At 43.6% G+C, this 22,213-nt stretch overlaps 1 protein-coding gene across 3 annotated transcripts in view; it reads right to left on the bottom strand.

Moving 5' to 3' along the window:
• The window catches only part of LOC133165329 (adhesion G protein-coupled receptor L2-like), an 86,456-nt gene that overhangs the window by 21,396 nt on the left and 42,847 nt on the right, over nt 1-22,213 (bottom strand). The window contains exons 7-21 of one of the 3 annotated variants that reach the window (XM_061294892.1): nt 21,426-21,526; nt 19,752-19,937; nt 18,278-18,316; nt 16,259-16,442; nt 14,518-14,640; nt 13,886-14,091; nt 13,320-13,493; nt 12,425-12,634; nt 12,102-12,322; nt 10,619-10,685; nt 8,637-8,728; nt 7,520-7,688; nt 6,882-7,010; nt 6,229-6,325; nt 5,069-5,194 (exon numbers count right to left, since the gene is read on the bottom strand). In XM_061294892.1, coding sequence (XP_061150876.1) covers nt 5,069-5,194; nt 6,229-6,325; nt 6,882-7,010; nt 7,520-7,688; nt 8,637-8,728; nt 10,619-10,685; nt 12,102-12,322; nt 12,425-12,634; nt 13,320-13,493; nt 13,886-14,091; nt 14,518-14,640; nt 16,259-16,442; nt 18,278-18,316; nt 19,752-19,937; nt 21,426-21,526 — 2,124 coding nt within the window. The remainder of the gene's footprint in view (nt 1-5,068; nt 5,195-6,228; nt 6,326-6,881; nt 7,011-7,519; nt 7,689-8,636; nt 8,729-10,618; nt 10,686-12,101; nt 12,323-12,424; nt 12,635-13,319; nt 13,494-13,885; nt 14,092-14,517; nt 14,641-16,258; nt 16,443-18,277; nt 18,317-19,751; nt 19,938-21,425; nt 21,527-22,213) is intronic. The other 2 variants (XR_009717566.1, XR_009717567.1) reach the window with 2 other exon arrangements.

Below are 22,213 nucleotides of genomic sequence, written 5' to 3' on the forward strand. Positions count from 1 at the left end.
GTTCTTCGGCTTCTAATAAATGTAGTCAGCATTTTGTATTATTATTATCATCATCATATAAACATAATCATACAACAACAGAACCATAAAATATATCAGGAGGGAAAAAAATACCCATGTGTTTGTGGACATGAGCTAAAAGTTGATCCCGAACAATATCTGTGTCATGACGCGAGATGGCATGACGAGAAGAAACAAAAAGCAGCGCTACGAGAACAACACAGCAGGACACAAAGCAGCCACAGGCACGCTGAACAAAGAAAGAGAAAAAGCACAAGTGAGTTGAACATTAACAATGAATAAAACATTCCACCTCTTCCAAGAAGACAAAAAAAAAAAATTATAAAAATGAGCGGTGTGGAACACAGATGGCCCGCCACCTCTGTGCACCCCTCCACGATAAACACACACACACACACACACACGTTACGACACACACGCAGGCACGGTGCAATGACTCACTTTGCCACCACTCACATCAAGTGTGTCTGCTCAGGCTATCGGGCCTAAGCACAGCTGATGTGCAACAAAACAACAAAACAAAAAGAAAGTGGGAAAACAAAAAGACGCCGTTTTTTTAAAATTGCAGCAGAAACAACAAAATTACTCAAATCACACACCAAAAAGCAGAAAAAGTCAAATTCAGTCGGCTTGTGTCCTTTGAATAAAAGATAATAAAAGGCTTTGTTCGGATTTTTCTGTGTGTGATGGACACTTTTAGAGGAGGACAAAAGCAAGGACGACTGAATCCTAGACTCAGCAGGTGAAGGAAAAAGCTCAGCGGCAAGCACACGTCTGTTAGCGTCAATTATTCCAAGCTCCAAACTCTTACTTTTGATTGACACATGACTTTTGCCTTGCTTTATATAAGACACACATGTGCACACACATACACATACGCGCGCGCACAGACGGAGTTCATTCGCCTTTTCCAATGTCAAATTCGAGCACCTTCGAGAGCCGGTTTGAGAGCTTTATATTTATATAACATACAACACTGCAGCAGTCGTTTTGGCAGGAAATGGTAACTCCAGCTATGTAACATGGCAACTCAGTTTTTTGATATGAAATACGACTTTTCAAAACCTTGTTTACATTAAAAGGATGCTAGCTGTAATTGAAGAAAAATTTGTGAACACAATATATTAAAATGTTTTTTTTTCCACCCAAAAATGTTCTTGTAAGTTTATAGCACCAAAAAAATTAAAAACTAAAAATATACAATTCCAATAATTAACGAAATACAATAAAAGCGACAAACTAAGTGGAGGTTTAATTTGACATATGCGAGTTGACTATTCAGTGAGCCGTACATCCGACACACACTTAAAATAAAATAATAATAAATTCCAACCTTGAGAAGGCAGCATGATTGTTTTGTTTGTTGCTGCTGTTGTTTTCCCGAGCACTTGAGCTAACCTTCATACGTTCGCTCTAGTTTGATGTACTTTGATTTCACGCGAGGATTTTATGAGGCGGCGACACGGCCTTTTTTTTTTTGCGAGGAGCTGACATTTTAGCGGAGGCTAGCCCGGAGGAAAAAAAAAAAAATCAAAGAAAAATATAAAAAGATGACAACAAGCAAACATGAAAGGGATTTCTTCGAAGGACAGCTAAGGGATGAAAAAAGGAGCACAGAGGTGGAAAGAAATCGGGTGATTATCGGACGAATCGAAATTTGCATGTGTTCATGCACGGACAGGTATTTTACAGTTGGGAGAATGCTTGGGAAAGATGAGGAACTGAATCAGTGTGGACAGCTGCACTCTGGGAATCCATCCAGGGGAAAATTCATCCAAGATGTTTGCGATACTTGTAGGGCGCGAGGAGGAACATCTGCCGAGCATTACTTAGTATTAATACACTCATAAGACATGACGATCGGACTTTTTTTCCCCTTTCCCCAAAGCGTTAAATGTAACGATTACAGCAGGCCAAACGTGAAAAGAAGCTCGCTTCTCCCGCCGCGACCTTTCCTGCTTGGGAATCCGTCATTGGGTTTCCAGGAAAACACCGGTCCATATGTTAGATTGCTTCTTGATCGACTCATAAATAGGACTGTAAATAAGATAAGATAAGATAAGATAATCCTTTATTATTCCCTCAATGGGGAAACTCCTGTGTTAGCAGCAGTACACTTAACATATACACACACACACGCATGCGGGGAAGGGGGTAAAGATTTTAAGAAGTAGAAGGTATATATAATTAAAAAAAATATGGACAGTGTATACAAAATACTGGCAATATACAGTGGAAAATGTGGCTAACGTTCCTCTAGAGCAGGGGTCCCCAAACTTTTTCCTGTGAGGGCCACATAACCTTTCCCTTCTCTGATGGCGGGCCGGTGGCAGTTTGTAACAGAAAAAGTGTGCCGATCGTAGGGGAGCTTAAAAAAATTATTGTTTTCCAGAAAGCCACACATAACCAAATAACGGTTATTTAATAACCCTTTCCAGGTTCTTTACAGAAAAAAAGTCAGGAAACAAATAATAACACTATTAATGAAATAAATAATAACTAAACCCTCTCTGAGTTCTTCACAGAAAAAACAGGAAATAAATAACTAAATAACTCTCTCTGGGTTCTTCATAGAAAAAAAAACATGGAACATTAACTTTCTGTTGTGCCATGCACAATCTTAACAGATAAAAGTTCAGCTCAGTTGTCAGAGCAGAACCTCTCTGACACATATGAGCAGTCTCTTAAAGTTCTTGTGTTCCTTCCTTATAATCCTTTTGTAGGTTCCAGTAGGCTTGTAGACACTGCTGTCTTTTTTGTTAAAGTTTGATAGTGCGTCATAGTCTGGAGTAAAATTTGTTGTGGCAATTCTTAGGCGAGATCCGAGGTGTTGGTCCGTTTACCTCGATCTGTGACGGGTAGATGTTGACGTTCATGTGGCTGAACGTCACGTCGCGTACGTCGAGCCAAATTGGCAACTCTTTTAAACGCTCGGCACTGCTTTACTTGGGCGACATTTTAACGGAAGGATTCCAGGGGAAGGTTTGTGGGTGGCTTTAGCGCAAAACTGCATCTGAAAGCTCAGCGCGCAAATTACAAGAATGCTGTCGTCACAGCCCACGCTCTAAATTCGGGACTGATACAAATAGAGCGCGAGTGCGCCATGTCCGTACACGCACTTGTGAGTGTGCACCGAGCTTTCTGACACGGCTTCCGGTAGTAAATGCGCAGGCGAGCGCTTCCCCATCTACTGGGGAAACGCAGTCATTGCAGGCAAAATGACCAAAAAAAAAAATTTAATAATACAATTTGTTCAGGGTTGGCGGGCCAGATTAAACGGTCCCGCGGGCCGTATCCGGCCCGCGGGCCGTAGTTTGGTGACCCCTGCTCTAGAGGCAGGACTGAGCCACAGCTAACGTGGAAATGTTGGATCTAAATCAACCGTTGCTATTTAAATGTAGGTAATTAAATGTGAAATACATCGGGTTTTCAATTTACGAGAGCCACAGCAAAAGACGACATGTACGTATATATATGACTTTGCTACAGCGTTAGCGGGTTACGTTACGATAATGCAGGATGTAATGATTGGATGGCTGACTCAGGCTAGTACTTAAAAACACCAAAAAAAATCCTAAAAAGAAGAACTCAAAATATTTTTGAAACAATCTAATAATGATTAGCTAACTTTAACAACGTAAAAATGATTAGCTAACTTTAATGATTAGCTAACTATCTACGCAAATGTTTTGGCGCAATATTGATTGCGATTGATTTACTAAAAAAATACATTAAAAATATACACACCCCACTTGAATGCTATGGAAGACATTTTGTTCCAAAAAAGATTGTCTGACAGAACAAATTTCAGACATTATGGTTTTAAGCAACGCATTTGATTTCCGATGCTGCTTTTGTAGCTTTCCGACTTTGCTCCGTAGCAAGCAAATGACCCAACAGCAGACCAAAACAAAGGTTGCGCTGAGTTGAAGGCATTTGTTCCACTGTTGGACTTTCATTATGTTGCTGTTGCTTTTCTCCATTCTCTTTTAACATCAAATGGGGAGAATATCTGAGGGCTACGACCATGCGCCGGCGCTGCATCGCGCATGTCTTTTCTTCCCTCTGATTGCCCCCCCACAACTGCGGCAACGTACAAATAGGTCAGTGCGGATACAAGTCAACATCGACTAAATAAAAGATAACTTTTGCATAGTTTCTCGCCGCCGACCAACGATCAGTGGCGCAAATGATGACCCCCCACCAGATGCGTTAACGATCATATGTTTTCACCTCTGTTTTCCTATTTTCAATCACATTGTTCAAATAATATTTGCGACAAACATTTCTAGATCATTTTTTTGCGGCAATTCTGAATTTTCAGATTATTATTATTTTTTTTACTCGGCAGGTTTAAGTAATATATTTTAAATCCCAATAGTAGAGAATGAGATTTCACAGCATCTCGCGCTGTTCTTTTGCTCCACTAACGAGCAGCAAGATAGGTCTCAGTGCCTTATTTTTATATTTATTATGAAAAAAAAAAGTCAGGGTTTGAGTCCATCACCAAGACTGGACTTTGCTTTGATCTCGCACACATCCATCATTACTTGATTCTCTGACTGCCAAAGTTGAATAACCGATACTACATGGAATTCAGAAGTAAACAGCTTTTTTTTTCGGTGCCACAGGATGACTCAAAAGAGCCAATGGAGAAACAAAATAAAATAAAATGCTATTCAAAGACTTCTGAAGAAAAGAAATCGGATATTCTTGTAACATTATAGACTCAATTCTTACAAGTAAAATAAAATGCTAAGATTGCTATGAATTCTTACAAGTTATCCTGTCTTATATTTTCTAAATTATAAATTTAACATATATGATTTAAGTGTTTTAAATGGATTTTGCTCCTCATATTATTATTATAAAAACATTTAAAAAAACATTTTGGAAAATACTTTTAGGGACTTATAAGGCCATCCCCCTGATTAAGAATAGCTTTTGACGAGTGTTATACTAAGTGGGTCTTTTTGTCTTCAACACGTTAGCTTGCAAACAAATGAAAAGCGCAGGCAGGCAGGGAGTGGAGGCAGGAGATGCACACCTGGAGAGTGAAAGGTCGGTGGAGAAGGAGTGTTGCACACCACCGTCTCTGCCAGCAGGTTGTTATAAGGGTTAATGTCGTGGGTACGGAGGAGAGGGTTAGTGAGGAGGTAGTTGCCCGTCATGCCTGAAATCAAAAAACAAGGAGAGCAATTTCACCCACTTCAACACACCAAATCAACTTAGTGCACTGCTAGCGAGCAAATCCCATTTAGCATGCAGCTACATTGATGTTTCAGAAGAGCCTCACCCCTGGCAAAACATCCAAATTCAAAAGGAAGTTCACTTCGCATACATCGATGTTCATTTCTCTCACGATATTCTCAAAGCGTGAAATCAGGCGACCCACAAAAAAACGGCTTCAAGCTGCTATATGTTAAATCTACAAAAAAAAAAAAAAAAAGAATCTTTCTAAAACTTCGAAATCAACACATACGCTTCCAAAAAAGGAGCCCACACTCGGGAAACATAAAGACGTCGCCCTTCGCGAGACATCCCCCTAACAAGCAGTCAAACAATATTAGCGCGACACGTGTCGACAACGCGATCATCCGCAGCGTTTATGTGTAACAAATTCCTCCATACAAAAATCATCCAGCCGAGACGCAAGACAAAAACGCTGCATTCTTATCATCCGCCGCACGCCGTCTGTGTAAAGAATATAGCGAATCATCTCGCTCATTTAGATTTAGGTCGGTGAGCTTGCTTTCGCTGCGCTGGCGTGCTTTTTTAGAAAAAAAAAAAAAGAGCTTGAGATTTCTAATTACGCTCCAAATCTGCAGCGGCGCAGCGGGGAGCTTTGGCAGTGTCGGCATTCATCGCCAAACACGCTCTGACCTCCGCCTGACTCACTCATCTCATCCCAGCTCCAAATGAGTGAGAGGCCTCTCCTGTCACCAGTGCCGCCATTTCAACCCATCAGGCCTGAAATATCACCACTACTTTTTTTTTTTTTTCTTCGTAAAAGATGATCCAAAAAGCAGCAGGAGAGAACAGCAGACAGCTCCAGACTTTGTGATACGCTATTGTGTGCTATTTTTGAACGCTTCAGCGAAAAAGGCGGGGGAAAAAGGGCTTTAAAGTCTGCAACCTTCCCGCCGCCGCCGCCATTAAAGCGACAAACGGGGTCTCAAAGAGAATAACACCTAGCGGCTTGCTTACCCTGGTTGAGCGTGGAAGTGCTGTTTATGTCTCCCGAGATGAAGGAGGACTCCGACTGCTTCCTCACCGTGTCGTTCCACATGCGCCTGATCCGGCTCTGCGTGCACACCGAGAAAGGGAGACGCCCATCAAAAGTGTGTCGCCGTCAGCGTTTAAGTGCTTTAGCGTCTCCAACTTTGCATCTCATCTAAAAATGGATAACTGAAAGATTGCCTTTTCATTCCGCAGCAATTCCCATAGGAAATCTTCAAGTGGAGTTTTGTAAGCTCAAATGTGCAGAAGGGGATTATGGAATTGTACTTAATCGGTTTCAAAATGATTATTCATAAACGACAAGTCATGTATTAGTGACAATGAAGTGCTCTTCCGCTCGATGGTAGAAGGTTGCGCTCCTACTTGTTACCATTCACGGGACAGAAGAAGCTTTTTGGTTTCACACAGAGCGAGGAAATTGAAACTAAACCGTCATTACTTCATTATATAAACCTTTTGTGCCTTGGCTCAATAAAGTTGGGGAAACTCGGAGTAATTTAGTCCATGAGATGAATGCTCTAGTCTTGGGGATTTTTTTTCTTGGTCTTGACTGCTCCACACAGGAGCGCTAGGTGTTAAATGATACAAATTCCTTGGGCACTATTTTTGCCACGACTGACCTGGGTAGCGGAAGAGTAGCGCGCCGTGGTCCGAGACGTGGCCGTCTTTACCGAGCTGTGGGGGCCCTTGGGCGGCAGGGCGCCGCAGCATCGAGATTGACGGAAACATTTGCTGTACTCTTTGCGGACCTGCGCAGGAAAAAGGAGAGGTCAGGTTGCGAGCCTTCGGAAGCTTTTATCAAATGTCACCCAATAGCTCCTTGAATGCCACCTTCTAGTGTAAAATGACGCAATAGTTAAAACATACATTTACCCAGACGACGATTATGGGTTGTTTAAAAAAAAAAAAAAAAAAGAACTGCAAAAAACTTCAACCAAGTGTTGATTCAGTGCCAAAGTTTTAACCAGCGTTTTATTAAACAATAAAAATATTCTCCTTTCCCAGCTTGTGACACATCCACAGAGCGTAACTCGGAAATTTCAAGATTCAATGAAGTCTGAAGGTGACCCTGATTTCCGCCTCATTGACCTGTCGTGAGATGTGAACTCCATTTGCCAAACGTGTCAGACTTTAAATGTGAAATTAACTGAGGTAATTGGCGGTACAACTCCGAGTGCCATCAACATGTGCAAAAGTATTCCCCCCCCCAAATTAAAGATAGAATGGCGACATTGGGTGTCATTGACACAAGCGTTACCTTCTTCTGCAGGAGGCAGTGGAAGATGAAGATGAACATTCCTTGAAGGGTGTTGAAGATGGTGAAGAGGTACGCCATCACCACTGAGGACTCGTTGAGGAAAAACAGGCCAAAGGACCACGTCAGGCCCAAAAGACAAAGCAGGACAAACGTTCCCAACACCCAGGACCTGTCCCACAGGAGCAGATGGGGAAAAAAAACAATAATAATGAGACACGGTAAAGGTTTTGCTCGTGCCGGTTCCAGGAAAAGCCCGGAGGAAACGTGATCGCTCACGAGTCAGTTTGGATGACGACTGTCGACAAGCGAGACGCCCCTGGAGAGAGCACGAGACTCCGGGAAATCTTAGTAGGAAAAACGAGAGGCGGAATGGAGAAAGACGGCCGATTGCGTGCTCGCGACCGCATTTGAGCTCATAATCGCACAGGATGTAACCTTCCGTTTAACTTTTGTACACGCGCGACTGATTAGAGTTAGCGCCCGAATTAGAGGCGCTTAATGAGATGTGACAGCTGGGGATGAAAAGTCAAATGTGAGCCAAACAAGCTTTGATTAGGAAACCTATAAAAAGGAAAACGTGCAAAATGAGAGAAATCGGGTCATTAATCACGTCGGCTTGTTGTGATGATCGCTTTGGAGCTTTTGCTTCCGCGACGTGTGCGGTTCAACCCGTGTTCTAACAACTCCAATAGAAAGAAATCAAATCTCGTGATGCTGTCATGAACAAAAATAAAATATACGACCAGGAGACAGGGTTTTTTTTCTTCTGATTTTGGCCTTTATGCACTACCGCGCTGACCTTGAAATTAAAAATATTCAATGCGGTCGACTCAGAGCTTTCATGTAAGTTTCAATTAACATTATACGTCTATTCGAACGATTTCGAAGTCCAATCTGATATTTTGTACTTTGTATGGTCGCTGTTTGACAGGAGGTGCCACGGCAGTCAGAGAGATCTGCCGGGCTGCGTTCCATACATCAACTCTGCGCAACCTCGACATGAAATCACCGCGATGCCTTCACGGTCCATATTTTAAATGCATCTTTCGGTAGCAATGCGGGACTGTCTGTTTTTAGACTGAGCAACACCGGATCGTCCCCGAGGGATGACTCTCACCTGATCCCCCCCAGCCTGGAGGAATCGGGTGGAATGGAGGTGGATTTCTTCACCATCTTGTACATGGTCACCACCAGGAAGAGGACGTTGACCTGTCAAAACAAACACGTGTCACGCTACAACGCGGTGCACTTAGAGTCAGACAGACTTTCGAGCGAAAAATTAAATACTTCAGCATATTTTCTCTAGGGAGGGGGGGGAGGGTTAATAAGAGGTTAACGCCAGCGCTCGACCTCAGGCGGCAACATGCTTCATATGGAGGCAGCGTTAATGATCAGAAAGGCTCCAGACAAGCACTTGAGGGGAAAAGAATGAAGGTGAGGTGCCATATTTTTTCGAGCCATTCATCCCGTCATGTTTTCCAACATTCCTGGTGTCCCGGGAAGCACCGGAGGGCTCAGAGCCAGCGTGCGGAAAAGGAAAGAGACGGGCTTCAATTTCGCATAACACCTTTGAAAGGAATTCCAGCGTGCAGTATCGACTAAAAGAAACGATTCAAAATGTGATGAAGTGCCTGGCGTGACAGGAATATACTCCAACAACTGTATTCTGTATCTTCAAGCAGAGAAAGGGGGAGGCCTCCAATTTGGGCATGAATCGATTAGGGGGGGGGGGGGGTCTTTATTGAACCTTTAAAAAAAATATGCTTGGTTGAAATGCTTTAACGACGCCCAATGACCTAATTTCCAAAATGTGTCGAGAGCCAACAATTTCATTCCTTCAAGAGACTGTTCGTGTGCTGCTGTTTTGGTTAGCAAATGGCTTTCCAGTGGCCTGAACCCTTTAGTGTCCATTCAATATTGTTTATGAAACGAGATCATTGATAGTAATGTACAATAGGCTTCATAAGATCTTGATATTGAGCAATTGGTTGATTAAGAGACATTTTCCAAAGACTAGCATCCATGAATTCTGAGGGGGAATTGGATAAAGCCTTCTCATCGTTGCCGTATGACTCATTCAAAGTGAATTCTCAAGTACCCTGAAATCTCCTCAAAAGGTTATTTCCTGACGAAACAAAAGGAAAGCTTGCGGGGAAAGTTAACGATCAGAAGGTGAGGCCACCGTCTTCCGGATGCTTTGTGCCGTTCCGCTGCGGTTGACTTCTGTCTGCATGATGCATTTAGGGCAGTAACGACAACAGCCGATCAAATTTACAAGAGGTGAAAGCCTTTTTGGGCTCTGAAGGACTTTCTTACTCGTCTGCCAAATTCATCTAAAAAAAAAAGAAGGAACTCTCAGCCAATTCCGAGCTTGATTTTACAAGCTACGGACATGGCAGTTTTGCGGACGGGGTCGTCAAAAGGGACATCTGCTTGTTCATTTTGAAGAAGACACTTATCGATACATGCTGTGGATTAATTTCGGGGCCACTATTTGAGGAAATGGTATTTTAGTGAACTAAGGTTATTGCAATTTCAAGTAGAATCACATACAACTGAGTCGTCGCCGATACCAAGAACCGATACTTGTTCATTTAAAAGTCTTTCAATGGTGCAAGGCATCATTTGCAGTCAAATGTATCTCATGTCTGACATCATGGCTCCTTCCTGGAAGGTATATGCCAAGCTGGTGTCATTTTGACGTATCTTGTTCCAATACTTTTGCTCGAATGATTGTGTTCAAACAAAATGTCTTTTAAATTGTGTAGCCGGCAGGGAGACAAAACACGATCCTCCGCCAAAGGTCATATTGCCCACTCACTCGCTTCTTCCATTTTGTTTTCCTACTGAGCAAATGACCTTCATGCCTGTGACAACTCTAGACGAGACCACAATCCTCTCCCTCCTCCTCGGAGCAAGCCTTTAAGTTGTTTCTGATTCCAAAGGATTTTTCATGGCCGAGTGGATGCCGCAGATGTCCTCGTGTCAGCGGCGCTAATGGCACCACTTGGCTTTCATGCAAATTGATCCGGAGGCGGCTTGCATTACCAAAAAAAAGAAAATAATCCATAACCTGAGTTCATAGCTTTTTCGACTTACCACGATTAAGAAAGTAACTGGGCCGACGAAGCTTGAGAGGAAATGGTTGTCCACCCGCAGCCAGCACCTGGAGAGGACAAAAAAAGGTCATTAAAAAGCCTAAATAAAGTTCAAGAGATTGGAGTAGTAAAGAGTCAAATCAATGAATGACCTCTGTCCATTTAAAAATCTCATGTAATTTAACATTTACAAATGCTGTCTAATTACAGCAGATATAATTTTAGCTTGTGAACAATAGTATGGGTGGGAAACATATTCCAAAAGTGTCTCTCTTTTGGCCGAGCGGAACAAACGGTAATCCTTTTTTTTTTTTTGCAATTAATTGATATAAACGGTCACAAATCAATAGCACTAATATGTAAATAAAATTGCCACAAATTGAGATGTGTCAAATACCAAATGAATGAATCAACGATCAATTAGTACCGTATGAATAAAATCAAATTCAAGTCCAATCATGGCTTCCTGAATGATGTTTTGGTCCATATTCCATTTTAATCTGCTTCTCAGTTGCTGCTTGATGAAAATCAGATGTTATTCAATAAAATGCCTTTTCGCTTCTATGCTATGATTTTAAAGTGCGGTGAAACGTTACACAACGTTATGCATCTTCGCCATCACTTTGCTTTCGCGCGGTTTCTCGGCCGCAGCAGTTTTGTTTTTGATATATATTTCCATAGATCCCAAACTCACAGTAGCATCTTCACTACCGAGGGAGTAGGAAGTATGTAACTTGACATTTCTCTCGCTGTTGCCATGGTGAATTGAGATCTTGGGGATCCGTTATTTTGTTGTTGTTGTGGTCATGCCTACGCTCAGCTCAAGGTGAACGTACAGCAGGTTGACTCCACTAATTTGGATCAGATGCTCTGGAACTGAGTCACTTTTTGGATTTGGGAGGATCCCCATTCAGCTTTTCATCCACAGAAGGCAACTCGTCTTCAAAGATGAAAACCAAATCAGAAAGTGGGGCGGCATCTCTTGTTTGAATAATTAATGGAACAAGACACATCTGAGGATGAGAAACTCGCTCGGCGGGGAAAGGCTCAGAGTCGAGTTGCTGTTGCTCCGCATTGAGATAAATGTTTCGGAGTTTAAAATCAGATGCCGATGTTTGTCGCAGATTCAGCTTGAGTTGTCAAACCGAAATAGATTCGCCTTCACCGTCCCAATACTTTTGATGACAAGCGTCAACAGCTCAGCGCACTTTAGCTACAATTGCGCCTTAGGAATGAAGATGCAAAATGAAAATAAATAAATAATTATTTTTGCTCGCCAGCAGAAGAGAAGCACATCAACCTTTAAATGACAAGGTCGGCAATTACCCGCGTGCAAAGAATACAAAAAAAAAACTGTAGGTCAGAGAAGCTAGCCGGTGCATTCATTAGTGTTGCGGCTTTACTCTTAGCAAGGGTGTAAAATTTTCAGCGGAGAGGTCATCGCCATCATTACCGAAGTGACGGAGTAGGATTGGCGAACTTACGCTCGCGGCGTGCCGTATCTGCGGTAGTCGACGGCCGCCGAGAAGCCCACCACGGCCGCCGGGAAAAGGTAGCCGGCCAAGTAGTAGTACTTGCGGCGTGAGAACTCGCTCTCAAACACCTCCACCAGCATGAGGTGCAGCTCCACGCCCTCCAAACACATCCAGGCGAAGGCCGCCAGGAAACAAAAGTGCAGGACGCCGGCGATGATGGAGCACACCAGCTGACAGGAGAAAGAGAAGTTGAATTGAGGTGGAATTCCCGTCAGACCTTAAATGGGGAGTTGAAGACGAGGGGAAAAAAAAAAAGCTAAGTAAGCGGTTACCTTGGGTTCAGTCATGTTGATGCCCACCAGGAAGATGAGCTCGCCGACAAAGAGGTTGAGGCAGAGGTTCTTGTGGATGGTGTTGTGGTCGCTCTGCAGGCCCTTGAAGAAGCAGAAGGTGTACAGGCTGATGGCCAGGCACACCAGCGACACGGCGATGCCCATCCGAGTGATGACGGTGAGGAGGAGTTCGTGGACGCTCCCTTTGCTCTGTGGGCAGAGACATAAAAGGTTGCAACAGGAATGGGGGGAAGAAAAAAAAATTCAGACGTGCAGGTTTCTATCAAAGGTTGCGCAATCTGTTCATGCTTGTTTGGCCTTGCCGGAGATCTGCGGCCCACCGAGTGCCATTTGGAGGGAGCTGTAATGCGGAGCTACTTGTGGCGCTTTCATCTTTCTGAGGTCAAAGATCTAAAAAGTAAGCCCGTTTCACACAAAAATGAAAATAGCAGAGTGCTGCGCGCAAAATATCACTCCTGCAAGTCGGGCAAATCCTCCTATGATATTTGCACTTTTATTGAAGGCGAGGGCTGCGGCGGAGGTGCTGCGAAGGCAATTGGCGAGAGGCTAAGCCCTTCCTCGGGGGGCTCCGCTTTCAAGCTGCGGTTAAGGTTGAGGTTAAAACAGATGACGGGGGGGGGGGGGAAGGGTTCACGAGCGGGGGACGCATTATTCAATCAGCCGCAAAGCCATCCCCCCCCCCCCGCATTTACGACGGCCTCCGTCCTCGCTACGTTTACAATTCGTCATGTCATTAAATTGCATTTGGTGACCAAAACGCAGGAAGGAAGTTGAAGCTGCGGCCGTCCCGTTTTCAGCGATTCTCCACCACGTATGTGTGAAATATTAGACGGTGACCACAGTGAGATTGAATAAGCTCCTCCCCCACACTTACCACATTCCCCCGGTGGGCCATGAGGATGGCAAAGTTGGTGAGGTGGTTGCAGGAGCACGTGGTGTGACTCTTGTTGGTGTCCAGCAACTTGCAGCCCTGAGTGGACCAGTATCCCATCATGCTCCGCTCGGAATAATTCCAGAAGGAACAGTTGGGATTGTAGTAGTTCTCCTTCTGCACGGAAGAGGAGGGGGGGGAAAAAAATGAATCATACATGAGCGGCGGGCGCGCTGCAATATGCATGGCCGCACTTTGTACATTTTCAGGCCTCCGACGGCGCCGGCGAGGAAGGGAGCGTGTGTTGTACAAATAAGTGTCAATTTATATTCTTTGAGTGCGCGCCAAGATGAGAAGGAAGTGCATGAAAGAGATCCAAATTAGAGAATAAAAGGAAGACGAGATGCAACGAGGGTTACTATGGCGACGCGCGGATGGAATTCGACTTTGGTGATTCTTCGCTGTGATCTGGGCTAATTGCTATGTGTGACAAAAAGTGCAACATTGACGTTTTCCGTCTAATGGCTTGCGTCGGGCGTCGGCGGATTTGCGCGCAGCTGCGGTCTTACGTCCAGGTGCTCCAGCGTGAAGATCACGGGGTCGGCCACAAACACGCGGCTGGACTCCTTGGTGATGGAGGCGGAGAGGATGTGGGAGTTGACCGTGAGCGAGAGGTTATGCGCGCCGCCGTCCCCGAGGCCCCGCAGCGTGGCGTTCTCCGTGCTGAGGAACTGACCCAGGTGTTTGTACAGCACAAAGACCAGCTTGGCCACACCTGCAACACATCACGCTCATGAAAGCGGCGAGGGAGGAGAACACACACGCAGGCATGAAATCAACCTCGGAGCAGAAGAAAGATGACACTTGAGGGATTTGCTTTATTTCTTTGGGTGGGAGTTGGCGGTCATGGTTTACATAGGGTTTGATACTTTTTTTTATTTGACATGTTGTATTCTATAGGATATTTTTTATTTTAATTTGTTTTTAATGAATTAATAAAAATAATTCAATATTTGTTGATTTTTCTAATTTAAATTTGTTTTTAATTTCATGAATTGACTTACATCAATCATTGTCATTACATATTTGTTATGGTATTATTATTATTATTAAAACTTGATGTGCTACAAAAAATGAGGACAGGTTCATCGAGAAAGGTTGACTTGCAATTGACTTTTTTTTGGTACTATTGTGCTCTCACCATTTTTACTGTTGACTTTGACCGTGTTGGAGGAGAGCTGGAGAGTGGATCCGCCCCTGCTGGTCTGTGGGAACTTGAAGTCCTGCACCTGGCCGTCTGTGCTCACCACGTACACATCCATCACTGAGAGGGGCAATGCGTCGGTTACGGGAAAAAGAAAAAAAAGACAAGAATGGTTAATAGAGCAAAAAAAAAAACAACAACAAACGCAACCGTCAGGTGCTTGTTGAGGTTCATTGTACCGGTGAGAAAACAAGACCCCATGCAGTGCCATTTACTTACCGCCAAATGCGTTTGGAGGATAGAAGAGAAATAAATAACAACAAGGGATTGTGCTTGCAAAAGGATGAGCGTGCAGCCTTCCTGCCGCATGAATGTCAAATATTCAGAGGATCAAAAATATCATTGAGCTTTTACTTTGACGTCCTCAACACCCCCCACCCCCCGTGGCTTTAGATGACTCTGGGCTCCATGAGCAAATCTCTGTGAAAATCCTCCAAATTCCCACACCCCCTCCTCTCCGACGCCGCGCCAGCTGCCGGGTGGCGCTGCCTTTCATCTACGAAATTACCGACGGGGTCAGGAGGACGCCGCCGCTCGCTGGCTCGCATCAGAAAATGGCCTAGCTTTCCGTCGATAGATGGCTCCTGACAGACAAAGATGAGGGATTGCACTCCGCCGGCTTTGGCTGTCTGTCTTGATTTTTTTTTTGGTTACTTCAAGCGCTGCGTTTGCAACCAGGCTCCAGTGTTGCTGACACTCAGCCGGAGGTGTTGTTTGGGTCACCTGCTAACTGGATCCGAACGGCAGCACTGGCTTCTTCTCACCTCGTGAAAGGAGGTCGGATATGATACTTTCACTTCAGCTCATTGAGTGACACCTGGGAGTGATGAAGTGACTCGAGAGCCTCGCGTCATCTATTTAAGTAAATATCTTGACAAGACTGCCGACGACAGCACAAGTTTGTGTAACGTGAAAAATTGAAGTGATAAAGCCACAGATTGGGTTGCATTATGATTGCAGTAGAACCTGCTAATTTCAGCAATTTTATTTATTTATTTTTATTTCAGCGATTCTGTTTGTTTTTTTATTCGTTTATTTCAGCGATTCTGTTTTTTTTTGTTTATTATTTTAGCCATTGTATTTATTTATTGTTTTTTTTATTGTAAGTAGTAGGCAGACTACTACTTCTGACTTAAATAGAAATTCCGGGAGGCACTCAAGGGACCCAACAATTGGGCAATTAAAAAGCACGTTTTGAATAATCGTCCCCCTTTAAAGCGTGAGAAAAATGGTCCTTTGACTCTGACATTCTGCTTTTGTCTACCGAGGTCCCTCATTACTTCAGAGAAACCGAAGAACTGCCCACAGCTCATTAAAAAAAAAGTATTAATCAGCGCTCGGACGGGGAACAAAGTTGGCGGTCAGCTCGGGTAAATGGCAGTTAGGGAAGCCAGGGCCACGCCAGTGGAACAATGTCCTTCACATGGCGTCTTTGTTTCGAGCTCCGGGAGTGTGTTCCCAGTTCATCCGCCGCTCGATGAGGTGACTTGCCTGATGGAAAATCAATGAGGTAGAAAGCTAACCTGACTGATACCACCTTGAAGAAGAAAAAAAAAAAGCAAAGAAAGAAAAGCGCCGGTGGAGGATTACGCTCGTCTTGGAACGGCGGAGACATTTCCTTTTACTTTAAGATGGCGGCGGGTAATAGGGCGAGTATTGTGAGTGACGGGCCACTTACCGATGTTCTCGGCGGGCACTTTGACGATGGACGGCTCGATGAGGTTCTCGGCAAAGACGAAGGCTCCTTCCTCCAGGGTGTCCAGCATCATAGTGGCAACGTGCGTCTGCTCTGTGATGTTCATGTCGCGCCACGACTTCAGAGCCTCGGGCTTCAGGAGATTGTTCACCGTGTCCACGATGGCCTGTAACCACACGTCAAATGTCAGCCACGCACATTTTGGGTTTCAATAACAAAACGGGGGGAGGGAGTGAGCAGGGGCGAACGATAAAAAGGGCATGCATGGCCGACAGTGACAACAACTGATATATCGACAACATTATGACCCAAGTCAGCTCAGGAGAAAGGAAAACAAAAAGGAAGCATCTTTTTCCACCTTCGCTCATCTACTTTATCGAAGAAGAAGAATGACAAAAGGCCACAGGGAGAGAGCAACCCCCCAAATATTTTTTCCAAAAAAAAAATCCTGCAAAGTATATTCTTGAGCCTGTCGTGACCTTGAATTCACCCCCCCCCCCAAGGAAGACGGGGCATTATCATCAAATCCGTGTCCAAAGTGGCAGTCTGAAGCAAAATGGTGGAAAGAAATTGCCTTGTTTTAAATGTCAATCCTTTCATTTCCTGCTTTATGATAAGTTGCAAGTAAGCTAAACATTCCACACGAGTATCGTATGTTGGTAAAACAACGCCAACCTTGCCAGCGCTAGTTCAGGATTCCGTCGTATTGTTTATTTCTATTGCGCAAGATGGTGGTTAACCATGAATAACATTGTTTATATGACATATATTATGTTTAGTTTTTTTGATTTTGTGTATTATTATCGTTCATGTGACCGAGGCTGCAGTGGAATATTTTGTAGAAGGTAAAACGGAAGGTAATGATAGAGAACAGAGCAATTGCCATGTTTGGCTGAGAATCATTTTTCAGTCGCTAGATTATATCATGCATGGCTTGATGTTTCTTAATGGTGAGTCCGAAATCACGATTGGGTTTGTTTTTAAGGTTACTAAAACCAGAATGGGAACAGAAACAAAACAAATTTGTAAAAAAAAGAAAAAAAAAACTAGCTCTTTTCTTTTGAAGTGACATTTCGAGTAATGAAGACCTAAAAAATTTGCTTGCATAAAAGCATTTTTAGGGCGCTAACTCACGCTGAAAACTGCAAATATAACAAGTACTGAACTATTTATATTATTTTTTAAAAAAAGACTACAAACGGAATTTTGTACAGCCTTGGCTCCATTTGAAGAGCCCGTGAGAGGCTGCTTGAAAGCAGTTGGAAGTTGTGTTATCACAAGTTGTTTATTTCCCCATGCTGTACTGATATTTACATTCATGTGACGCTGTTTCAAACCACTCAACAAGTTTGACATACCGCCAAAAGTGTATCGCTAGCCAGAGGCTGAGCAGCATTGTATTTGTCTACGGGGGAGATCGTTACATCCTGGCCGGCGCGCTTTATTTTGGAGAAGAAGAAACACCTAACTGATGGCTGGATTTAAATTTGATTTGAATTAAATCATTTTTTTTTTCGTTAGCAGAAAAATGCGAATGAGAGTCCGAAATTAATTCCAGAGATATTGCAACAGGGTGACAATCTTCCATTTTATTAGATGCTATAGAGAAGACGGCACAGGAGATGAAATGAATTGCATAATGTGAAAAGTGACGCATAATGCCACTTTGATCACACTTCTGGCTGACAGGGAGGTGCAATTATCGCCGCGGGAAGGCGATTATTCACACGACGTATAGCGAGTCCAGAAGACGACGCAGCGAGAAAGGACGTATTAGGGTGTGAGGAGGAGTGAGGAAAGAAATGAAAAGAAGATGGAGCGATAGCACAAAGATGGAACGCTATTGACACTCGCAGATGGAACGGGGTTCATGGGGAGGCAGCCAAGCACACAGTGTGTAAAACGATCAAGGACATTACGCAGAGATGCTGGAGAAACAAAAAGTTGCATGCTTCCAAGACTCGGAACAAAAACGTCATGTTAAAGGCTCTCTGATTGTACCTTCATGTACGCCCTGCATGTCTTCTCCCGCTTTTGAAGCTTTTCACACAAACACGCACACGCAAAATAAAGAAAGACAGTAGTGAGAAACAGGAAGTGCCAAGTCAGGCCACTTACCATAAATTACAAGTGCTAATGAGAAGAAGGAAGGCGGAAAAAGAAAGTCTTTAGAGGGATCGTCTCAAACCGATGCGACACCTCTTCACACCGAGATGTGAGAAACGAGGGAGGGAGAAAAAAAAAAAAAGCTGTGGTTTGGATGTGGGATTCTCCCTTTGGCATCCCAAGACAGAGGATGATTACCAATGTTCCATGAGATTATTTGTACCTTCTGCCAAGGAGAGAATAATAAACAACAAACTCCTTTTGTGGCTCTTGAATGACTCCCCCTGCTTTCACCCAACTGAGTCCAATCACAAACGACGGCACCCTCACAACAACGAGATAAAAAAAAATTATTTTCGAGGTTGATGTTTAAAAGTTATTAATTCTGCTTTATCAGCATGCTCGGTAAAACGTGGGTAATATATTCAGAGCAGAATGGAAAGAATGGACTTGAGGAATAAAACGATATCTTATGGGGGCAGCCATTTTTTGAGACTACTTGTGTGTTCCTTAAATTACTCTCTAACAATTAATGACTTAAAAATGATGCTGAGTAAATTCCATTTGGATAGTCTACAATTAGAGAAAATCCCACGTGCATAATAATTTGCAACACTGTAATAATCACATTTATTTAGCATTTAATGATAACAATAACTGTTGTGGATGTTCGATACCACTTTTTCTCAGGATACCGATACCGTGAAACGATACTATAATACGTTTGATACATAAAATTCCCTTCCAAGAGACTTTTAAAGACCTATATATCCCAATAGAGCAAAATTCATACCAACTTTCTATCCCTGTAATTTCTACTAGAAATTAAGGCAAGTATCGGCACAGATACCGATACTCGCCCATCCCTAATAATAACCAAACGACTTGTTCCATGCATTAAAAAGCACATCCTGCCTACTCAAGTGATAAAATTATATGACGCCCACTAGCTGCGATCCTGCGAACAAACGGGCGTCTTTGGGTGCAAAACATTTTGTTTACAGATTAGGCGCCGTCTGAATAACAATGCGCGGCTTCACAACCGTCAATCACCTAGCCATGCGGCGGAGGTGTTGGAACATCACGGGCGTTCGCTCAACGTTTGATGCGGAGCGCACCTCCTCGTTCGTCTGCCGCTCGGTATCGTTCGCCGAGTGGCTGTTCTTAAAATAGAGCCGTGTTGAATTCTCACAGCGTTCCCATTTTGGGTCCATTTCAAGCAAATAAAAAAGGGGTCGCTGTGATTCTTGCTTGTATGTAAAACGAGGGCACGCGCCGCCTCGCCCGGCCGGCGTCCCGCTGTTTAACCCCGCTGGGGTAAGACGAGATGATCACAATGGGCCGTAAAAAGGATCACGCGTCACAGTACCTTGTTGAAGCTGCGTCCTGCCGAGTCCTTCTCGCTGGGCCTGAGCTCCTGCAGCTGAGCGTCCAGGATGTCCACCAGCTGCTCCATGAGGCGCACAGAGGAACTGACATCACCAGCGAAGACGGGGCCACGCGTGTTGAATGCCAGCTCATTGGCTAGGTTGGCTGCGTTCTCGCCGCTTCGGATCTGGACGTAGAGAGGGGGCAGAGTTATGCTGCATCACAAATAAAGCTTTCCCACATCTGCACTTGGTCGATTTACTATGATTTATCCTGACTGATACCAACACAATTTTTTTTTTACCCAATAAAATTATTACAGCTATCAATTATTGCCATATTTTTGCCCCCCCCCCTTCAAATCTTGAATAAACTGGGCTATATTGCCATTCAAAAAAATATTAATTAAGCTGCAAAACACAGATTAATCCTGGTCTTTTACAAAATGTACCAACGATCAGACCAAAAAAAGAAAACTACAAGGATGCTTTTCACATGCAAATATGTCCTCGCTATGGAATAAAAACAAAATTTCTCAGGCAATTAAAAGTGTTTGTTGTTGCTCCAAGTCAGCTTTGAAGCTGTCGTCAACGTTCACGATTTATTTTGCAGCTGCTAAACTCTCTGCAACATGAAAAGAAGTTGGAGTCAGAAATGTTTTTAAGATACAAATGTATTTTTATGACTCGCTATCTTTTTTTTTTCCCTTAAATCTGAGACGTAGTTTGGGACAGGAGCTCGGTTCCCATTTGATGTATTTGCCAAAATGTTTCCTGACAGCACCCAGGAACTCTGTCTGAACTCGCTACGTCTGGGATGTGTTTTTCCCAATGGTGGCTTGCATCAGATACGTGACGTGGCGCATTGTTTTGTCGAAAATCAAAGTGGACAAATCACTGAAGAAATACGCTGTCGGCCTTTGATTGTCGCCGCCAAACGACTGTCGCCTTAACTCGAGACAACCACACTTGTAAGTGGCGAGCTCGTGAATTTATTGTTCTCAGATGTTCTCAAGTACGGTGGCCTTAACGGGTCAGAAATAATGTTTTTGATGTTGGCACTCTAGGTATCAAAGTGACTTTAAAGTATTAAGTCTCATTTAAACTTATGAGACAGGTTGGGACAGAGTCTCCATGGAAAAATCCTATTAGCATTTTTATGCTAATTTAGCATCTTTAGCTAAACGTAAACAAGTACCGGTAGACTTAATGCAGGGGTGTCAAACTCATTTTTTTCGCGGGCCGCATTGTAGTCATAGCTTCTTTCGGAGGGCCATGATGACTGTCAACCCAAATAAATGTATGAGCACCTCATATTATATACAATAAAAGCTACAAAACAAACTGACAAATAACTCATTTTCAAATCAGACGAGTAAAAACTGGTCAAAATATTTTAAAAAAGATATTAAAAGTGAAGACAATTTGCAATTCTAGTAATGACACGAATTTGATGCACAATTTGTCTTTGCGGGCCACATAAAATGATGTGGTGGGCCGTATCTGGCCCCCGGGCCTTGAGTTTGACACCTGTGACTTAATGGGACAAAAATAATTTGGTTAAGCATTCGGTTCAATATTCTAAAATCAAGTATGAATTCCATACCCACGATACAAGGTTTTTTTTTTTTGCAGTGAAACATTTTTTTTTTTTTACAGGTTTTTTTTCCCCTTACCTTTTGTGCTACTTGAGTCACCCAGTGGGAAGTGCAGTTGCTGAGATCCGGGCCCTTGGAGCACCAGCTCCCTGCCACTGTGCACAGGAAGGAGGCGACGCCTGCGGTAGCAAACACATGTTGGAGGGAGGCCAAAATAGCGGCGCTCGGATATTCTCGCTTAGATTTCACTCACACACTTCGCTGCAGGAAACTAAGTGTTCATTTCCAAACATTGCTTAAGCCAAGGCAGCTTTGTAAGGTATAAGGGAAAAATAATCATAACGGGGGATTTTTTTTTTTAACAGTTAGCTTCAAGGGGAGAGAAAACCCAGACAAGACACGTTTGAAACACTTCAAGGCCGGAATAAAACACCAGATTATGGCTAATGAATGCCTATTCTCTGACAACAATGACAACGTGTAGTCCTTTTTCCCTTTTTAACCCTCCCCAGTCAAAAGAAGTCTGAATCGGGCTTTGATCGGACGCTTTTTAATTTGACAGTGCTGTCGGTGTGTGCGCGTCTGAGACGAGGGCGCTCAGGTGACGCTATGCGCGGCTAACAGTTGTCAGCCCAGCCGCATAATGGCCATCAGCGCGCCGACGCTGCCGGCCGGCTTTGATGTCGAACACTTTTAGCAACTGGAACTAATTCTTATCTAATATGACCGTGCGGATACACTCCCGCAATTACGACTCCGAGATAGTAGAATTAATGGTGCTTATCGCAAGACGGTTGCTTGACTGTCCACGCACTGCTGCTTTTTTCAGATTTACATTTTGCCCCACCGGAAAAACGAATGCGGTA

Source organism: Syngnathus typhle, linkage group LG13 (genome assembly GCF_033458585.1).
Source record: "Syngnathus typhle isolate RoL2023-S1 ecotype Sweden linkage group LG13, RoL_Styp_1.0, whole genome shotgun sequence".
Taxonomy (NCBI): Eukaryota; Metazoa; Chordata; class Actinopteri; order Syngnathiformes; family Syngnathidae; genus Syngnathus; species Syngnathus typhle.